Source organism: Ixodes scapularis, unplaced genomic scaffold, assembly GCF_016920785.2.
Source record: "Ixodes scapularis isolate PalLabHiFi unplaced genomic scaffold, ASM1692078v2 PGA_scaffold11__112_contigs__length_91849675, whole genome shotgun sequence".
Taxonomy (NCBI): Eukaryota; Metazoa; Arthropoda; class Arachnida; order Ixodida; family Ixodidae; genus Ixodes; species Ixodes scapularis.
Window position 1 is genome coordinate 82,158,398 of NW_024609837.1, and position 15,487 is coordinate 82,173,884.

At 50.8% G+C, this 15,487-nt stretch overlaps 1 protein-coding gene across 1 annotated transcript; it reads left to right on the forward strand.

The window, feature by feature from the left end:
• The first annotated feature begins 875 nt into the window (after positions 1 to 875).
• Positions 876 to 2,551, forward strand: LOC121835104. Its single transcript, XM_042289040.1, has 2 exons — positions 876 to 899; positions 1,127 to 2,551. Exons 1-2 carry the CDS (start codon positions 876 to 878, stop codon positions 2,549 to 2,551), a joined length of 1,449 nt encoding a protein of 482 aa, XP_042144974.1.
• Positions 2,552 to 15,487: the final 12,936 nt, after the last annotated feature.

Here is a 15,487-nt window from a genome sequence, read left to right on the forward strand (position 1 = left end):
ATACCATAACTATGTACCAACTAGCTCAACTTCAGCCTGTTATTTAGGCAAGTACCTCTTTGGCGTTCAAATCCTTGGAACTGCCCTATCACCCGACGCACATTCACTCAGTCAATCATGAGTCACTCAGAAGACAGCCCAGCAGCTGCCGCAGTTGCTTCAATAAATTTCAAACTGCCGGAATTCTGGTCCTCGGACTCGGAACTTTGGTTCTTGACTATCGAGTCCTCGTTCCTGAAGAATAAAACTTCCCAACAGTCCAAATTTTACCACGATGTCTCGTCACTGCCCCAAACAATGGCGGCGGTTGTCCGGGATATCCTGCGTGCACCCCCTCAAGATATGCCGTACGACATGCTCAAGGCTGAGCTTATACGGCGTACGACGGAGTCCAAACAACGGCGACTTCAACAGCTTCTGACATCAGAGGAACTTGGAGACGGGAAACCATCGGAGCTACTTCGTCGTATGGAGCAACTTCTGGTTGACAAGGCAAATACCTTGGACGCAAGCATACTCTGAGAATTATTTCTCCAGAGTTTTCCCACGTCTTCATTCGGAACGATGCTGCAAAGCGATAACTTCAACCTCCGTACAACGGACCATACGAACTCCTGCGCAGAGACGCCAAGCGTCGCACAGACATAGTGTCTATCGACCGACTGAAGCCTGCATTTCAGGAACGTCCGCAACCTTCCTCATCCGTGAATCTCCTCACTGCGCCCCCCCAGAAGTAGCAGCGGACTGTGGTTCAAGTATGGCGGACTGTGGTTCCAGTATGGCGGAGCGCGGACGCATTTTCTCGTGCCTCCGTCTCTTGCTTTGCGCTGTGAGTATCCTCGAGCTCCGTCGTGTCTCACCTACCACGCCGAGACATGGCGATCACTTTGCCGACCACGGTATTACGTGGCCTGCCCGGATCCCCGACGCTGCTCGCGCTCAAGACTCGCTTGGCCACTGGCTAAGCACTAAGCCTAAAGCTGCGCTGGTCCGCTCCATCTGCGTCCGCCAACCACAGATCGTCTTGCTGCTGCTTCTTGCTGGTGATGTGTCATCAAATCCCGGCCCCTGTCCCAGTTGCCTTCGTTGCGGCCGGTCCGTCTACGAGAACGTTGCTGCATTGCAGTGGGATAAGTGCGACTCCTGGCTCCACCGAAAGTGCGAACTGCTCTCCCTGCACTCCTACAGACGCCTGTCGTCGTCGGAGGAGGAATGGTATTGTGGTGCGTGCCAACTCCCAGCTTTTGACGATGAGCTGTTCCCCACATGCCCTACGCCTGCATCTCGGGGCTCTGACCCGACCCGCGATCCAGTGATTGCCAATGCCACGCCGCATGGGCAGCCCCAAGCCAACCTTGCAGTATGGTTTTCAAACGTCCGTTCTGTTAAGAACAAACTGCTCGATTTTCAAGCGCTCGTTGAATCCTCTGCAGATACAGTGTTTTCTCTCTGCGAGACGTGGCTCGACCCCTCAGTGCCAGATGGGTTACTTGTTGACACTGCTCGACATGTGGTACACCGGAAGGACCGTGCAGGTCGTAGTGGCGTTGGAGTTATGTTTGTTGTCCCTCGACACTTGATTTGCCGGAGGCGTCAGGACCTTGAAGTTGCTGGCCTTGAGGCTCTCTTCATTGAAATTGCCCACAAGCGAGGGAAAGTGCTCTTCGGCTGCGTGTACTGTCCTCCATCTACCCGAGTTGCGGCCTATCACCTGCTTAATGACGCTCTGGAGCGTGTCACCGTAAGCTCCTATTTAAATGTTTGCACACTTGGTTATTTTAATGCCCACATCGACTGGACAGACATAACAGCCCCCGTCCCGTTGGCACCAGATGATGACACACTCCTGGACATGATGGAATCAAATGGACTTGTTCAGCTTTGTGACGAGCCATCGTACTACTCGAGTGCAAAGAATGCCTCTTTTCTGGATCTGGTCTTCACCACGAACCCGGCCCTCATCTCCACCTGTTCCCTGGAGCCCAGCCTAGATGGGTCTGACCACAAAGCTATACATCTGGAGAGCCTCCTGTCGCTTCCCAAGTTTGGACGGTATGCAAGAAGGGTCAAGTTGTTCTCTCAGATGGATGTCGCCCACCTCACCAATCTTGCGCATCTCGCTCCATGGATAATTGCCATAAACGAGCCGTCGGCAAGTGACTCGTATGATATCTGGCTCGACCTCATAAGTGCAATAGAAAAGAAATGTGTCCCCGTCAAGAACAGCACTGGACGGCGGAGGTCTCCCTGGATAACAGAGAGCATCATTCAGCTTACTCGAAAGAAGCGCAAACTCTTCAGACGGGCAAAGAAAACTAACCACCCGCGCCACCTCAGTATGGCACGGAAAGCCCAGAGAGATTTAAAGAAAGAAATCTACACCTCGTACAGGTCTTACGTGGAGACCATTGCCCAGAAGGCAGCCCGATCACCGAAACTGTTCTGGTCATATGTTAACCATCGGAGGAAGTCGTCGTCCTCGCCAGAGTTCACGGTCGATGGGACCGTTGTGGAGAGACCCCAAACTGTTGCAGAACTCTTCAGTGCCTAGTTCTCCACAGCATGGACTGTCCCTGACACTCCCAGTGCCGTCGACACTCGCACACCCCCGGGTCTAGCACCGCTCGGCCACAAAGACATAGGGGTGGGCGATGTTGCTGAGGCATTGAGACACCTCAAGCCCTCCCAGGGTGCAGGCCCAGATGGAGTGCATCCAATGCAGTTGAAGGCCTGCTCCGAGCGTCTCAGCACTGTTCTCGCACGGCTGTTAGCAAACTTCCTGCAGGCAGGCTCCGTCCCCTCCCAACGGAAACTTGCCCGTGTCACACCAGTGCACAAAGGAAATGGGTCCCCGACCTCATCTGTTGCATCATACAGGCCCATTTCGTCTACGTCTGTGGTTTGCAGGACAATGGAGCGGATTCTTAATAAAAGGCTCCTTGAACACCTAGAGCAGTATGGGCTGCTCTCACCCTGTCAGTACGGCTTTAGGCCCGGTCGTAGCTGTGAGTTAGCCCTGGCCGAAACAGTTCCCACCCTAAGCTCTCACCTCGACAACCGCATTCCCTGTCAACTCTTGCAGCTTGACTTTAAGCAAGCTTTCGATAGGGTCGATCACAACATGCTGCGCCGCAAGCTATCCGAGATAAGCATTACAGGCTGCCTTGAGAATTAAATCTCTGACTTTCTGCGAAATCGCTCCCAGAGAGTTGTATTCCGGGGCGCAGTGTCGAGCCCCAAACAAGTCCTGTCGGGAATTCCTCAAGGAAGTGTTCTTAAGCCGACTTTGTTCAGCATTTTTATGAACGATGTGACGTCTTCCCTGCAGTGCACACCCCTTTTGTATGCAGATGATTTGACAATTATGCACCCAGTCCAGAATCCCTCCCAGTATCAGCAACTTCAGGACGACCTCAACACCGTCCATGATTGGTCTGTGGCAAACAAGCTCCCCCTGAACATTAACAAATGCTCATAAACCCTCATTACCACATCAAGAAGCCATAACACCAGACGGCACAGTTTCCAGCTGAACGGAGAGGAACTCCCCGCCACTAACCGTGCAAGACTTCTTGGTGTGACAGTAGATTCAAAATTAACCTTTTCGCCGCACATTGGGGAGGTGACCTCAAAAGCCTGCCGGATGCTCGGATTTGTGCGTCGAGTCACCCGAGGAGCTGGCCCCAGTGCATTGCGGGACCTGTACACTGCTCTAGTGTTCCCACAACTCGAGTACTGTGCTTCAGTTTGGGACCCTTACCAGAATTCACTGAAAGCGTCCCTCGAGAGTGTGCAGCGGCGTGCCGCCTACACAGTCTTGCGGTGCCAGGCTTCCCCTGGACTGCCACATTACCGCGACCTGTCCACGCAAGAACTTCTAAGGATGGTGGGGTAGAACCCCCTAGCACTTCGCCGGCAGGTTGCGTCACTCCGGCTCCTTGCTGACTGCCTCCTCCCAAGAGATCAGGAGCTCCCGCTGGTTAAAAGCTTTCGCCTTACTAGATCTGGTGGGCTACAGCCACCATTCGGTTGCACTGTGCGTCACCAGAACTCTGTCTTGGTGAAGTGTGTAACCCTCTGGCGCTTGCTGCCAAAGACGCTGACCGACTGTCCACCCCAGGAGAAGGAGGACCTTAAAGCCTGGTGCAAGGAGGCATCGGACTTCCTTCAGCAGTGATCTTCCATGGAAAAAACCTTGCATGCTTCATTGTCATATTTATTTATTTATTTGTTTCTTTTTCACAATATGTAGTAGTGCGGCACCACAGGACTCAGGTATGGGCCAATGGCCTTTCTGTAGTGCCGCAACCCTCCAGGGTTGAATAAAGATATTATTATATTATAAAGAAAGTTCGTTTTCAAGAAACAGCGTAAAACTCAACGCTCGTCAACCGGCTTCCTCTCTAGGGGGGGAGTATCTGTATAAACTACAGTCATAAGGAAGAAGAGAAGGACGCAGGGATACGCGAGAGGCGCGCGAAGAGAGCCCGAGAGGGAGCCAGTTTTCAGCTATACCTACCAACGAACAGCCCTCACGTTTATTTCCTTTTCTTGTAAATATGTAAATATAATATACTGTGGCGCTCGCGACTCCTCACTTTCATACGATAAACCTACAAGTTCATCGCAATTTAAAGGGGCCATGAAATGATTTTAGAGCGCAGCTCTTAGGCGTCCGTTTCCGGTTTGAGCGGCGTCGCCGTCGGCGTCGGCGTAACCGCGCGTTGCATTATGGGAAGCTTCCCATAATGACGTCACGAGGGTTACCCTCGTGAGGATTACAAGGGTTACTCTCACGAGGGTTACCCTCACGAGGATCACGAGGGTCACGAGCGTTACCCTCACGAGGGTTGCGGGGGTTAGTTACCCTCAAAAGGGTTACCCTCACGAGGGTCACGAGGGTTACTTTCACGAGGGTTACGAGGGTTACCCTCACGAGGGTCACGAGGGTTATGACAGCTTCCCTCACGTCCCCCCCCCCTTAAGTCACGTGACCTCAGGGACTCCTATCCCTCAGCGCCCTTCCATCCTCCTCCTCAAGAGCTGCGCTCTAATCCGGCGTTACAGGGAGTTGTAAACGGCTTTCATTTTTTCAACTTTTTGCTACTTAGATTTTGTCCTCAACCCAAAAGCAAAATTAGAAATCACGCGGTCTTGACGTGCTTCGGCACCGGTACTGTGATAAGCAACGTTGGGCATAACCTCCCCTATACTCACAAAGCCTGGCAGTTCGATGACGTAGGCGCGAGACACATGGGCGGCAGAATCGTCCGATCCGGCGTCCGATCCGACAGTCCTCGGAACGCCGCGCTTCGAATTGCCGCACGCGACAGTTTGAGACAGACGTTTCCGACCTTGCATGTGACACGACGATCCTTTCGGCTCCGCCCAGGAGATCCAAGCACTCCAGCGGAGGCCCGCGTTCTTAGATCTGTAGTCCCAGATTGACGGTTTAGCTCGCACGTGCGAAGTTCGGAGCTCTTTTTCACTAGCGCGTGCATTCTTTGCCGGGGCCATCCTTTTCGAACGGATCAGCGGAATCCACTCATCCGGCTTCCCGTCGCCCGTCCCGTTTTCTTGTTCGTCCCACCAGACCCAGTACATCATCATGACGTTCGCGCTAGCTGCACTGTCATTGGCTGGACGCTTCCGACAGTCCGTCCGCCGTGCGAAACAATCTGGCACGTTGGACGCACGCCGATTCGCCGATCCGACGTCTGAAGCGATCAAATTTTTCGGGTCAGGCAGTCGTACTGCCGGATTGGACGTCGGATCGGATGAATTTTTCGCGCATGTGTCTCGCGCTGTAGCCATAGAGCGCCCGGTCGCAGATTTAGAGCGCGAGGATCTGGTAGCAGAGATCATTTCTCGGGGAGTGCGGTAGTGAGCGCACAGCTCTTGAGCGGCGAGGACCCAAAACACAGTGTTCGCTATGGCTCGGGAGAAACCGATGCGACTGGCTGCTGATGTCGAGGCTATGGCGATTGCGGCCGCCGAGACCTGTGGCGGAGGCTACGCCGTCAGCGTGCTCAGCCTCGTCGTCGCATTGTGCAGCTGCGAACGACGTCTTCAGGGCACCCTCGGGACCATCTGCGTGGTCTGAATTGTGTGCCCTATGGCGCATGGACCGGCGAAAACTCCAAGCAGGGAATACTGACCTTTCGACGCCGTTCCCGCGTATCAATATCTGTATTCTGTAATCAAACAGCCCCGGCAGTTTGCCGCACAATTTTGAGCGTTACGGGTGAAACCAGCTGAACAACGAGGGAAGGAGAAACAGAAAAGACAACCTACCGCTGGACTACCAACTATTTTAATAAATCGTCCTCCTCTTCTACTACTTCTTATGCGTACCGATTTTGTTCCTAATCCTGGATTGTGGTGCCCCCTTCCTTCTATTTATACTGAGCCGTGAGGGCGCCCGGAAGAAAGAGCTTTCCTTGAGGTTGCAGGGTTATTGAGGCTAATAGCTTAGCTGGCTCCACCCGTAATTTATAACCAACTAGCTCAACTTATTCCTGTAGTAATTTTGAGCGCAAACGAAACAGACGAAACCGAAACGGAGGAACGGGGAAGGGGTGGCGTTCTATTTACCCTCGACAACAGGAGAAAATAAGTATAGTATATTTCGTCGTCTCGCCGCAGCGGGGCGCCCGTTACATGACTCTCCCCTTACCCGTTGCTTGCCGCTCTACCTTTCACTTCGGGCGGTCGCGTCACGTGACTTTCCACCAGACTTTGTCAGTATGGAGGAGGCTAGGGTACTGTTGACTCCAAGCTTTCCAGCTCGCGCTGCAGAACCCAGGATCCTGGGTTCAATCCCCAGCCCTGCCCGTTTCGACCTGGGTGAGCATCGTACCGGCGTGCGGTCGTGTGTCACTACTGCGTGATGCACGTTAAAGACCCCAGGCTAGCGGTTGTACTGCACTGGCTAAATTGCTCATCTACAGCTGGGAGACTCGTCGCCCGTCGAGGCAGACCAAGTGCTAGGCTGTATAGACCTTTCCAGAAAAGGGCTGCTGGCCGGTTTCATTTTCAGTGTTCGTGCGTATCGCGCGTGATTTGCTCGCTTTCCGAAGCGACGCACACGCGCGTGCTGAGCTGTGGAGATCGCAAGCTGAGCTGTAGATTTGTAAACATTGGAAAGGTCAATAAACATAAACACAACCCAATTTTTTTTCAAGCTTTCCACCGTCCTTTTTAAGCACACCATGAAAGTTATCGTTCGCAAGCTATGATAAGTGCCGTCCCGGCACTCATTGGCCACGAACGCGAATCCAAATATTCGTCGACGGGTTGATTGTTGGCGAGCGCATACGTCTAAGTGACCCAGTGCTCGTGTCCAATGCTTGAGCTGGGTAGGCTGACGCGCTTTGGAAACCACGAATGTATCACAATGAAAAGGCGAATGCCCTCGAAAGAAAGGAAGCATGAAATAGCTCGCTATATCTTCAAATTTTCGTACCCAAAAGCAGGTTTTTTTTTTACTTTCTAGCCTCTTTCTTTTGACCCACTAACCCAGTGGCTCTCAAACATTTATGTTTCGCGGACCCCCTGTGGATCGGCGGAGATGATAGAGGACCTCGGTCGTGGTGAGGGGAAGGGAAAGGTATAAGGTAATTATGACAATGATTTAATACATTATATATCTAAAGGCTAGTGTGAAGTGGACGTGTCTCATTGACATACACACAAGAAAGCTTACCCGAAAATCATAACGTTTCTCCTCAATCTGAAAAAAATGTCAACATTTATTGCTGGGCTTAACGGATGATGCCGAGCCTTGTGGACCCCTAGAATGCCTTCGCGGACCCTAGAGGGTCCGCGGACTCCCATGCGAAAACCACGGAACTAAACAAAGTAAGATTACAATATAAAATTATTTAACCCAGCCAAAAATTTATTTGATGATCCCTAATAAGTGGAATGAAACCACACAGGAGACAAGCGGTTACAGCAAAACCACACCGGGTATTTTTGTTTTTACAGTGCTCAAAAAGAGGGTTTAGTACAAAATGCCAATAACCCCCCCCCCCCCCCCCCCCCCCCCCCCACGAGGCACTGGTCCCTTACACTTCACATAGGTGCATAAATTGACACAAAAGTTTCGTTTAGATGAAAGTTACAAACTCAAAGTGATCGGCATCTTTGAGATAACACAGAAATACATAAATAGCAAGAAAACAAAACAATACAAGTGTACACAATACGTTTGAAATTTTTTCTTTTCAGTTTGAGCCTTACCAGATTATAGGACCAGAAGTACATGTTTGCGACGAGCCGATACCGCAAAACATTGTCTGGGTCAGGAAAAAACAGTTTTTAATTTGCTGGCGGACAAAAACTGTATTTGTCGGGCTATCGAGACCAGGCCTGTATACTCTCCAGATGAAACAAAATGTGGCAATATTTTTTCTTCCACAAAATAACCAGAAGATTGTCCGGATCGTCAACAAAACGTTTTGCGCTCTGTTGGTGACCACACATCAACGTTTCTTCGCGCTAGTACTCCAAAAATGGTGTAAAATGCGGCGACATTTTTCCCCCCTCTAACAGACCGGCCAGCCGACCAGTGCGGTGTGCAAAGCCCCCGCTTCCTCCAAACTTCCTCGGCCCAGCTGGACTTTAAAAGAAAAAAAGAATCCAGATTCTTGCGAGGGAGGTTTAGATGCAAAAATAACAAAAATGAGAGGAGAAGGGGATAGGGGCCTCCCTTCTCTTTCCTGCCTCCTTCTCGCCGGCGTCGCGGTCGCCGTGTATTTTTAAACGTAGAACTGTGTCGAGTTGCGTTCTCCATTCTCGTAGAAAGGGAAGGAGGGGGGAGGGGGGGCTTTTGCCCCGCATGAAGCAGCAAGCCCGACTACCATTTGAGAGGAGCAGGAGCCCTCCCGCCTGGGGTTTCGAGCCCTGGAGTCTGTCCAAGCAAGCGCCGGCTTAGACTCCCCGACTCTCTCCCCCCGTCTCCAAAAACCGGGTCTTGTGTGAGCTAGCCGTGCTACTCATCATGGAGCTTGAACTTCTCCTTCCCCCCCCCTCCCCGCCCCCCCCCCCCCCCCCCCTTTGCTTATCTTGAACCGCACCACGGTGTTTTGACTACGAAATGCTGGGGTCTTGTTAGTACAGTCGCGATAAATTAAACGAGCTGGCTATATCACATACGTGCTTTTTTTCCCCCTCAAGTTTAGAAATGGCATACCTCATTAGGAAAAGTAGTTTTAGCAGTGGTATTAGTATCAGTGTCTGTGTTAGTATTACTACAAGCATGTATACTAGCCTTAGTGGGCGTGGTACTAGTGGCAGCAGTATGGACGCTTTGCAGCACATGTGCATTGACGGCACCATATCTGACCTTCAGTTTTTGTTGCCTTTTATTCCGTTTACTTCACTTCATCATTATCGTACAGCAGGCCAGGTTATACTTCGTTTCAGCTTCGGTCCGAGCGCGGCCGATGTTATGAGCCAAAGGGCCAATCAAACAGCGCAAAAAGCGCACCGTCATGGCCTGCTCTCTGCGCTTGATAGGACTAGCCGGCGGAGGAGCCCGCACAGAGAGACGGCGAATAGCGGCTGGTCTTATCAACTGCAGAGAGCACGCCATGACGTTGTGCCGCTTTCACTGTTTGATTGGCCCTTCGGCTCATAACATTGGCCGCGCTCGGACCGAAGCTGAAACGAAGTATAGTATTGCCAGTTTAGATTCTACTGTGTCATTCTCCCCGGTCTTAACATTCGTCGAGGCTCGAGAAGGTGCCCATGGCTCGGTATAGCCGGGAACACATTTGCGAAAAAAAGCCGAATTTTGTGCGAAAACCGCACACGAAAATCGCACGGCAGCTAGGCTGCTCCCCTTTTCCGAAAATCGGGAGCGGTTCGAAAGATCTGCAGCGCCAGATATTTTCGCACGGCGCCTCCGAATTCGGGGCGGAGGAGCTCGGTGAGCGAAAGCCCGGAACATTACGGAACGAAAAGATACGATCGGCTCGCAACATGGCGGCTCACGCAGCTTCGGAAGCAGCGCAGGCAACATCGTATGCCATCCCTGCGTTCTCGTCTCAACCTTCTTAAAAAACCCCTTCTGTCTCTATTAAAGGGTGGTGGCACAAAGGCTCGCGTGGCATTCAACGAGGTTTTAATAGCTGAAGTTTTTAAGAGGCGCGAAATATGGGACGCCAGTTCGCCAGACTACCGCACAGCCTCCTGAAGTCGGAGCACGAAAACCGCAGTGCATTGCGATTTCCGCGCCGCGCATTCCACCTCATATGGCTCGTCTTCCGAAAATCGCACGCTACGATTTTCGCAGCCTCCGATTTCTCTCCGATTTTCGGTTCGTTTTTTCGCAAATGTGTTCTCGGTAAGCTAAGAGAAGGTCAGCAATGGCGGCTGGAATCTGGCGCGTTTGTAAAGCGTCTTATTTTGCTCCAATTTATGCCAAGATATTAGAACTGGCATAAAATCTTCATTAAGAGTGAAGGCCCGACTGTTTTATTTAAATTTCGTTTCATTTCAATGAGAAAAAATTAACATGGTTGAAGAAGACGAACTATTACCTACTGAAGTTTAAAACGAAGTACTATCTCCTAAAAAAACACCAAAGTATCTCCTAAAAAGTTAAAACTAAGTTTTTTTTGTGTTTTTTTTTTGTGTAAGCTGAAGAGTTTGGTAAAAGAAAAATTGGCAGGCGATGGTATTAGCTGCTCGGAAGTAAAATGTTTGGATAATTTCCTATAGAAAATGCGCTGAAACCCGTGAGGTAATATTTCCTCACCGCAGTTTATTTTAGTTCCTATGTTATATATTTTTAAAGCATACGTAAGCGAAAAAAATAGCAGCATTTGGTCCACGAATGTTTGCGCAGCGAGGAAGTTGATTGATTCACTGTAAGCGCGTCGTTTGGCCAATCTTGGGTCTATTGAATATGGCTATGTAATTCAGATCTAATTAATATCACATAGCTGTAATAGTAGTTGATTGCAATTGAAATTACAGCTGCATGATAACTTGATAAGTTGTTCATCACGATTTTGTATTACTTGTAAAGGGCAACGCAACTCTTCCCAAATGGAGGTTGTTACCCGGTTTGAATGAAATTGATGGTGAATGAATTTTATACTTCAACTCTAGAATAGAAAAAAAAATCAAACGGGTCAGATGGTTTCACTTTTTAACTTATTTAGACGGTGCGTGTGTATATATATATATATTGGAAGACTGTTGATGAATAGATGGGGTTTATACAATGAGCGAGGAGCGATTACAGTGGTGTCACCAATATAACGGTTCGAGCAACGGCCGAGCACAGCACGAGCTTCCAGCGCTGCACGAGGTCTGCGGGCACCGGTCGAGATGCAGCTTCTTCTTTCGTCCTAACAGGTGCCTCCCCTTGCAAAGAGGGCCGGTCCACCGGCCCTTGTGGTTAGGGAGCTTGGCGGTGGTAGGGTTTGAGGCGGGCGATGTGGACGATATCGGTAGATTTTGTGCGGTTGTCTCGTGGCGGAAGTACCGCAGTTACTTCGTAGTTGGTAGGTGACAGCTGGCGAGAAATACGGAAAGGGCCTCGGAATTGTTTTTGGAGCTTTTCACATTTTCCGGGCTGGCGAGACGGTGTCCAAACAAGAACCTCTGTACCGATATTGTATGAAACTGGAGGGTGGTGCTCGGCGTGACGAATGATTTGTTGTTGTTGTGATGCAAGCGTGCGAATACGTGAGAGCTGCCTGACTTCTTCAGCACGGTAGAGAACGTCTTGGGCGTAATTGTCGAGAGAAGAATCTTCTATATATGGCAACAATGTGTCAATGGTAGATAACGGCTCGCGAGCATATAGGAGATAATAAGGGGAGTAACCAGTAGTGGCTTGACGGCTGGTGTTATACGCGTATGTAACGTAGGGCAAAATAAAATCCCAGTTGTCCTGATCGTCAGTAATGTACATGGACATCATATCGGCTAGAGTATGATTAAATCGCTCTGCCAAGCCATTCGTTTGGGGATGGTAGGCGGTCGTGATGTGATGAATAGTGTTTGCAAGGCGGCAAACCTCATGGAGGAGGTTTGCAACAAAAGGCGTTCCCCGGTCTGTGATGATGGACTGAGGGGCGCCGTGTCGAAGAAGGATGGAATGGAGAAAGAAATCGGCTGCATGAAGGGCCGTGGCGGTCGGGAGCGCTTTGGTTTCGGCGTAGCGTGTTAAGTAGTCGACAGCTACGATGATCCATCGGTTTTGGGCTTGTGACTGGGGGAAGGGCCCCAGAAAGTCAATTCCAATGCGCTCGAATGGGTGGTTCGGTGGAGAAAGGGGTCGGAGAGGCCCAGGAGGTGCTGTTGTGGGTCTTTTCTTGGTCTGGCATGAATGGCATGCGCGAACATACTTATTTATGGTACGGTGCATGCCAGTCCAGAAGAATCTAGAGCGTATTCTGAAATACGTTTTAGCAAAGCCGAGGTGACCGGCTGTTGGGTCGTCGTGATTCGCTTGAATAATTTGTTTCTGTAATTGTCGCGGAACCACAAGAAGCCATTGTCGTCCTTGGGGCTCGTAGTTGCGTCTATAAAGGACATTATTCTGAATAATAAATAGACGGGCGCGTCGTTTAGTGCGTTGAGCGCAGGATGTTGCGACGCCTTGTAAGTAATGAATCAGCGGTTTCAAGGAATCGTCAGACAGTTGCGCTGAAGCCATGTCGATGTTATCGAGAGTTGCTGTAGCATGTGAGGTTTGTGTCTGGAGAGAAATGGTTGTATCGTCAGCAAGAGGACATCGAGATAATCCGTCAGCGTCGAGGTGTCGTTTCCCTGACTTGTAGACGACGGTGAAAAGGTAGTCTTGAAGCTTTAAGGACCAACGACCTAGACGTCCCGAGGGGTCCTTGAGGCTAGCCAACCAGCAAAGCGCGTGGTGATCAGTCACGATACGAAATGGGGATCCATACAAATAGGGACGAAACTTGGAGACAGCCCAGATGACGGCTAAGCATTCTTTTTCAGTAGTCGAAAAGTTGCGTTCGCTTTTGTTAAGTGTTCGGCTAGCATAGGCAATGACACGTTGCTGGCCATTGTGGCTTTGAGCGAGAACGGCGCCTATACCGTGGCCACTGGCATCGGTGCGTACCTCGGTGTCGGCACCTTCGACGAAGTGGCCCAAGACTGGAGCCGACGTTAATGCTGTCTTGAGTGTTTCAAATGATGTTTCCTGGTGTGGGCCCCATTCAAAAGATGCGTCTCTGCGTAGCAGCTGATTGAGCGGCTCAGCGATATGAGAAAATCCGGAAATAAATTTTCTGAAGTACGTGCATAAGCCCAGAAATGTTCTCAAGTCCTTGACATTTTGTGGGACCGGGAAGTCGGACACAGCTCGTGTTTTGTCTGGGTCTGGGCGTATTCCATCTGCGCTGACCAGGTGACCGAGCACTTTGATTTTCTTGGCGGCAAAAATACATTTTTTTGAGTTCAATTGTAACCCAGCAGCACGAATGCAGTCAAGGACCGTGCGGAGACGAGATAGGTGGTCGTCGAAGTTTGAAGAAAAGACAACAATATCGTCCAGGTAACAAAGGCAGATGTTCCAAGAGAGGCCACGAAGGAGAACGTCCATCATGCGCTCGAATGTCGCAGGCGCATTACAGAGTCCGAAAGGCATAACGTTGAAGTGGTAAAGGCCTTCAGGTGTTATAAATGCTGTTTTAGGTCTATCAGCCGAAGTAACTGGAACTTGCCAATAGCCACTTCGGAGGTCCATGGATGAAAAGTAGGACGAGCCTTGTAGCGTATCAAGCGTATCATCTATCCGGGGAAGTGGGTATACGTCTTTTCGAGTCACTTTGTTAAGGCGGCGATAGTCGACACAAAAGCGCCAGGTACCATCCTTCTTTTTTACTAGAACGACGGGCGACGACCAGGGACTGGAGGAAGGCTCGATCACACCTTTGTCCAGCATGTCAGTGATGTGATTTTGTATCAATCTTCGTTCTGCAGCGGATGTTCGGTATGGTCTGCTCCTGAGGGGCGGGGAGTCACCGGTGTCGATATGATGCTCCACAAGTGTGGTACGGGTTAATACCTGGTCAGTGAAATCAAAGACACTGCTATAAGATGCAAGAAGAGTGCGCAATTTGATACGTTCGGCTTGGACGACGGTTGAGGCGATCATCCTCTCCAGTTTTTCGGTGACGTTATTTTCCGCAATCGGTCTGGTATGAGCGGCAGTCGTGGAAAATGCAGCCAAGCTGTGTTCAATATGCACTTGGAGGGTGGCAATGCGCGTTCTTCGGGGGAGGATTTGAGGATGGGTTGAAGTGTTGGTTATCCATATGTAACACTTATCGTCGGCAATGGTGGCGAGAGAATAAGGAATCACAATTCCTTTTTTCTCTAGACAGGTGTGGAGAGGTTCGATGAGAGCGACAGTACTTGCGACTGGGTTGGCGACGACGAGAGTTGCAACGACTGCCGACTGGGGCGGTAGGAGTAAATCATGTTCAATGTGAAGAGCGGCTAGTGGTGCTTCAAAATGTTCATTACCGTATTCTGAAGGGCTGAGATGAATTTCACGATTTGCACAATCAATGAAAGCGGCTGTTGACGATAAGAAATCCCATCCAAGGATGACGTCCGCGATGCAACTTGTGAGTACAGTGAACAGGATAACATATCGACTGCGGCCTACCTTCACTGACGCGGAACAGTATCCGAGCGGCTGGACCAATTCACCATTACCCATACGTAACAAGTGTCCACTGGAGGGGGGCGTGAGTACTTTGCGCAAGTGTCGTCGGAGGCGTTCAGGAATACACGATTTGGCTGCGCCAGTGTCTATAAGAGCATGAAATGTTTGCCGTCCAATTTCCACAGTTATGTTAGTCGGTCCTACAAACGGAGGATTTGCCACAAATTGTGCAGGTGCAGCCTGACCTCCATTGTCGATGCAGGCTGCGGTGTTCAGTTTGACTGGTGGGAGGTGGAAGCCACTGCGTTGTCATTGAAGGGCGAAATGGAACGGCGACGAGCAGGATAAGGCGAGGGTGAACGACGACGACGGGCTTCAGCTGGCGTGACAGGGCTTGGAGAGCGGCGGTCGTAAGGGGCTCGTCCGGCGTTAATGTTGGAGGAAGGGAGACCGTAGGGTGTTGCGAAAGGCCGGGAAGCGAGGTTATCACTGCGGTAAGTATTGTAGGAGTAACTGTTGTCTCCGTTGTTACCCTGGTATTGATTCCGAGAAGGGGAGCGATTAGTGTCTCCCATGCGGCGTCGGCAATACCGGAGGATATGGCCAGGAGTGTGGCAGTAAAAGCATACTGGCCGGTTATCGTCGGTTCTCCAGATATCCGCTCGGCGACGCGTCTGTTGGGCCTGCCAGGGTGTTGCAGTGGGTGGGGCTGTAAATGCTTGGTAGGCGCATAACGGTGTGGGGGGAGGTGCTGCTGGTACATAGACAGATGGAGTGTTGCCCAGGGGCTCAAGAACAGCACGGAGTTCGTCGCGGACAGTGGAC

Bases quoted from the DNA above. Each gene is read 5' to 3' on its own strand.
- LOC121835104 (XM_042289040.1), top strand. From the start codon at position 876: ATGGCGATCACTTTGCCGACCACG. The intron at 900-1,126 runs GTATTACGTGGC...GCTGCATTGCAG, and splicing joins CGATCACTTTGCCGACCACG to TGGGATAAGTGCGACTCCTG.